At 41.4% G+C, this 5325-nt stretch overlaps 1 protein-coding gene across 2 annotated transcripts in view; it reads right to left on the bottom strand.

Annotated features, from left to right (window-relative positions):
• Window positions 1-5325, bottom strand: part of SGK1 (serum/glucocorticoid regulated kinase 1) — a 187090-nt gene that overhangs the window by 122316 nt on the left and 59449 nt on the right. For both annotated transcript variants that reach the window (XM_011991459.1, XM_011991461.1), the window contains one exon: window positions 967-1182. In XM_011991459.1, coding sequence (XP_011846849.1) covers window positions 967-1182 — 216 coding nt within the window. The remainder of the gene's footprint in view (window positions 1-966; window positions 1183-5325) is intronic.

The raw sequence follows: 5325 nt of genomic DNA, 5'->3' as shown, positions 1-5325 counted from the left end.
TTAAAAATTTAATCTTAAATTTTTAAAATCTTAGAAACTGCGAAACTGCAAGATGAATCAGTTATCTAGTTTTCTTGGATTACCAAAATATTTAAAAAACAACTCTTGGAGTAGCAGGGAAAAATAAATCTTAGTAAAAATACGAGTATATATGAGCTTGAGAAAAATAATGAAAATTATATATAGTGCTCTGTAAATGGATCAAATCATGTTGAACTAAATATTTCAATGGAAGCTACAAACCTGTAGATGACTATTACAATCATTGTATCATCTAAGACTTGATCTTCTGTGTGATCAAACCATTTCTGAGGAATTGCCAGTTTACCAACACATTGCTGTATCGGTCTTGGACCAGCATAAAAAATTAATACAACACACTGCATGATTCAGCTAAATGACATTCTGGAAAAGGCACATCTATGGAGACAGTAGAAAGAACAGTGGTTGCTAGAGTTCAGGGTAAGGAGGGGATGAATAGTGGAGGGCAGAGGAGTTTTTGGGCAGTGAAACTTAACTGTATGATACTGTAATGGTGGATGCATGTTATTATACATTAGTCCAAACTCACAGAATGTATAACAACAAGAGTGAACTCTAACATGAATTAAGGACTTGGGTGATAATGATATGTCAAGGTAGGTTCCTCAGTTATAACAAATGTGCCATTCTGCTAGGGAATGTTGATGGTAAAGTAGGTTATACGTGCATGGGGACAAGGGTATATGGGTGATCTCTGTACCTTCTGCTCAGTGTTGCTGTGAACCTAAAACTGCTCTAAAATATAAAGCCTATTACAAAAAATAATGTCATGAGCTAACAAAGACCACAATTCTAGGTCCTCCTCAGAAGCTTTATAAATGTGCATTAAAAATTAGTTGTGGGGTATACTATGGCAGAAATACAAGAAAAACAAAGGCCCAGAATTTTTCCAGGAGAATAGATCCAGAGCGAACATGAACTTACTTCACACCCAGATTGGGTTTCCCATGAACACGACTCCTTCTCCTGAGGGAGAACCCCTCTTTGGAAAGCATGTTCACCCAGGCATGTTTGACACAAGGGAGGCTCAAAGTCTGGCTCCTCTGGAGGGATGTGCACCATCGAGGAGCCAGCGTACTTCAGTCTGGGACTCTGATGCTTGTCCACACTGACCATTGGGCTCTTGATCCATCTTCGTACCTGCAATATGCAAAAGGAAAGAAAAAACCAAATACGTTTGACTCCCTTTGATGCTTAATGGGGATTTGGTGGGAAATTCAGTGAGACTGAAAGGAGAACTCAGTCTCACAACCTCTCTTATCTTTCAAACTCAACACAATTAGAATTGGTCAGTGCTGTTCAGTCTCTTTCCTAGAGTATGCATTACATGGCTGGTCATTTCATCTTGCTGAGTCTGTCTCCACATTTTTTTTTTTCTTTTCTTTTTCTTCCTGCTTCCAGTGGGGTTAGAATTTTTTCTTTTTAGAGATGGGGGGGTTTCACTATGTTGCCCAGGCTGGTCTTGGTGTTAAAAGATCCTCCTGGACCAGCTGGGCCAACATGGTGAAACCCAATCTCTACTAAAAACACAAAAATTAGCCAGGCCTGGTGGTGCACACCTATAATCTCAGCTGCTTGGCAGAATCGCTTGAACCTGGGAAGTGGAGGTTGCAGTGAGCTGAGATCGCCCTGCTGCACTCCAGCCTGGGCGACAGAGTGAGACTGTCACCAAAAAAACAAAAACAAAAACAACAAAAAACCTCAAACCCCAAAAACAAACAAAAATAATTATCTGGCCAGGCGAGATGGTTTATGTCTAAATAGCACTTTGGGAGGCCGAGGCAGGAGGATTACTTTAGCCCAGGAGTTTGAGACCAGCCTGGGCAATACAGCGAGACTTTATCTCTATGAAAAAAATCACTTTTTTTTTTTTTTTAAGAAAAAGATCCTTTTGCCTCTTAAAGTGTTGGGATCACGAGTATAAGTCACTGTGCCTGGCCTGTCTCCTCATTTGTAAGATTCAGGTAATAATATTTCCTCCCAAGCTGTGAAAATGCTACCACGTTTTACAAAGTTCAAGTATTTTGCCTGGCACATGTTTGGTGCCCAACAGATAGTGATTATTTTACTTTGACCCTTATTATTATGATTATGGTGACAGAAATTTAGTTCACACATTTCTAAGGTGAATTGCTAGTTATCCTTACAAGGGAAAATACTAATCTCATAGTTTACAATCTAATCCATTGCTAAGCAAATACATATTCACTATTATTGTTATTGAGATACGATCTTCCTCTGTCACCCAGGCTAGAATGCAGTGGCCTAATCATGGCCCACTGCAGCCTCAAACAGCTGGGCTCAAGCAATCCTCTCACCTCAGCCTCAGGAGTAGCTGAGACCACAGGCTCGTGCCATCACACTAGCTTTTTTTTTTTTTTTGTAGAGATGAGGTCTCACTAAGTTGCGCAGGCTGGTATCAAACTCCTGGGTTCAAGCAATCCTCCCGCCTCCCAAAGTGTTGGGATTACAGGCATGAGCCACTGAATCCGGCCCATATACACTACTGCAAAACTTTGATTATAAAAGTACTAAATGTGTTTTTGATCAATCTAAAAAGTATTCAGTTTTGTTAGAGATGGATAATGTTTTTTATTATTCTTATTCAGATAGTTTTGGGCTTGAAGTCTGGTAACTGTTCCTGCTTTGTTTCCAACATCCGTAGTTTAAAATCAGTCTTTTTACTCTGGCTTACTTTCAATGTCTCTGTTGCCAAGTAGATTTAACTTTGGGGTTACTGTGAACAGGATTTAAACAGATGATAAATCTATTCAAATATATTTATAAGTTGTATGCCTGGGCTGATTAAGAATCTTTGTATCTTGAAATACGTATCTCTCCTGAACCCCCAAACACCTGCGCTCTAGAGTTTGAGTTATGGCCAACATAATAAATTTTTTTTAATATTCTTTTTTCATGTTATTTTTACTTCTTTTTGTTTTTTATTTTTCTTTTTTCTTTTTTTAATATGTTACAGTCTGAATATGTTCATAGTGACTTTTTTTGTTTGCTTGGTTGGTTTTTTTTATAGAGATACAGTCTCACTCTATTGCCTAGATTAGAGGGCTGTGGCATGATCATAGCTCACTTCAGCCAAGAGCTCCTAGGCTCAAGCTATCCTCTCGTCTCAGCCTCCCAAGTAGCTGAGACTACAGATGCGCGCCACCACGTTTGACTAATTTTTTTTTTTGGAGAGATGGTGTCTCATTATGTTGCCCAGGCTGCCCTTGAACTCCTGGCCTCAAGTGATCTTGCTGCCTTGGCCTCCCAAAGCTCTGGGATTACAGACGTGTAATCCCACTACACCTGGCGAGAATAAAATTATTAAAGGGACATATTATTTATTTAATAAAATAAGTAAACTATAATAAGTAAGAAGGAAAATAAAGCATATGGATGATCAGGATCATTGCCAACGGAGGGATCAATTTTAAACAGTATGAGCCAGGATACTATCGGATACTCCCTCTCTGTCCACAGAGAATGTAGCAAGGGATATGGAGAAATATTCCCTTTCTCCAGAAGCATGAAAGAAAAAGTGTTACTTACAAAAATGAATCCACCAACACATTTCTTACAGGACTGTTGCTGAATTTTATTGCATGCTTTGTCTTGAAATGTTTTATCTCCATTGGCTTAGTCCTTATACTGGCTTCAATGTGTACTTTCTTTTTGACTCCTTGACACTTTTCACCAGCTTTGCAGCCTCAGAGGTGATTTTTACAGGCCCAGTCAAGGACAGAGGTTAGGATGTTTGCTCTCTCGAGAGAGGCTGGACGAGTGCACAGGAGTTAGGCAAGGTGCCTTTCAAAACTGCTGAGTAGAGAAACTCTCCCATGGCCCCTCGGGGAATTCAAGCGACAACTGGCCCATTGTGTTTCCTCAGGCGGCGGACTGCTTTGCTGGAGGGAGTAGCTGACTTTGAGCGGCTTTGGGAGCCCCTCAGAGACCAGCAACAATGGCTGGAGGAGACCTGCCGCAGCTGTGTGTGCGAGAAACATGAATGCCCGGATGCGCGGCAGCCGGGGCTTCTGGGCCTCCTGGGCCACCTGGTCCCCAGTTTTATTCAGAGCTACACAACTGTTTGTGAAGAGCATTGTAAACAAACATAGACGGGGTGAGACATCCTCCTTATCCTGAATAAATCAAAAATTTCCAGGCCGGGCGCAGTGCCTCACGCCTGTAATCCCAGCACTTTGGGAGGCCGAGGCGGAAGGATCACGAGGTCAGCAGATCGAGACCATCCTGGCTAACACGGTGAAACCCATCTCTACTAAAAATACAAAAAATTAGCCGGGCGTGGTGGCGGGCGCCTGTAGTCCCAGGTACTCTGGAGGCTGAGGCCGGAGAATGACGTGAACCCGGGAGGCGGAGCTTGCAGTAAGTTGAGATCCCGTCACTGCACTCCGGACTGGGCGACAGAGCAAGACTCCATTTCAAAAAAAAAAATTTTCCTCACTTGGGGTTTATAGGAGACTGCTCTCCAAACCACACCAGACTTTTGAAGCAACCAGCTCTCCAGATACCGGTGTGAATCAGTAAGGCCCTTCATTTAACTAGACAGAAACTCTGAGTGAACAGTGGGTAAACAAAATATTCAACCAAATTCTTTGCTAAATCCAGTCCACCTTGGTTTTATTAATGTCTTTATTTGGAAAAAAAAAAAAAAAGCCATCCAAAAGCAATAATCCCTCACTCTAGAAAATTGCCAGATGTGATTAAAGAGATTGGCTGGCTTCTAGGGATTTTCCACTTGTGGTTTTTTCCTATTATCTAAGAGCAAACAGGTATTCCTATTAATTTAAAATAGTTTAGCTGATAATGATATCAACCGACATAGGAAAATTAAAGAGTGTTTAGGTACTTAGGTGTGAACTCAGATGGCAACACCTGCTCTCATTGGCCCCTGTCCTTTCAGGGGGAAGAGCTGACTCTTAAAATGCCAAGAGAACTTGAAGTTGGACGTAACTTCTGTAATTTCCAAAGAGACTTTTTTTTTTTTAAGTTATAGAGAACAGGCTTTGCTTACTTGATGCCTTAATAACTTTCAATTTCGATAGAGTCAGCCCAGTTTTCTAGTGAAATTACTTGGATAATCCAATAGATTATAAAAAGGGAGGCCAGGCGAGGTGGTTCACGCCTATAATCCCAACACATTGGGAGGCCGAGTCAGGTGAATCATTTGAGGACCAGGCTGGCCAACATGGTGAAACCCCATCTCTACTGAAAACACAAAAATTAGCCACCGTGGTGGTGTGCACCTGTAATCCCAGCTACTAGGGA

Source organism: Mandrillus leucophaeus, unplaced genomic scaffold, assembly GCF_000951045.1.
Source record: "Mandrillus leucophaeus isolate KB7577 unplaced genomic scaffold, Mleu.le_1.0 Scaffold396, whole genome shotgun sequence".
Taxonomy (NCBI): Eukaryota; Metazoa; Chordata; class Mammalia; order Primates; family Cercopithecidae; genus Mandrillus; species Mandrillus leucophaeus.
This window is presented reverse-complemented; position numbering and strand designations above follow the sequence as displayed.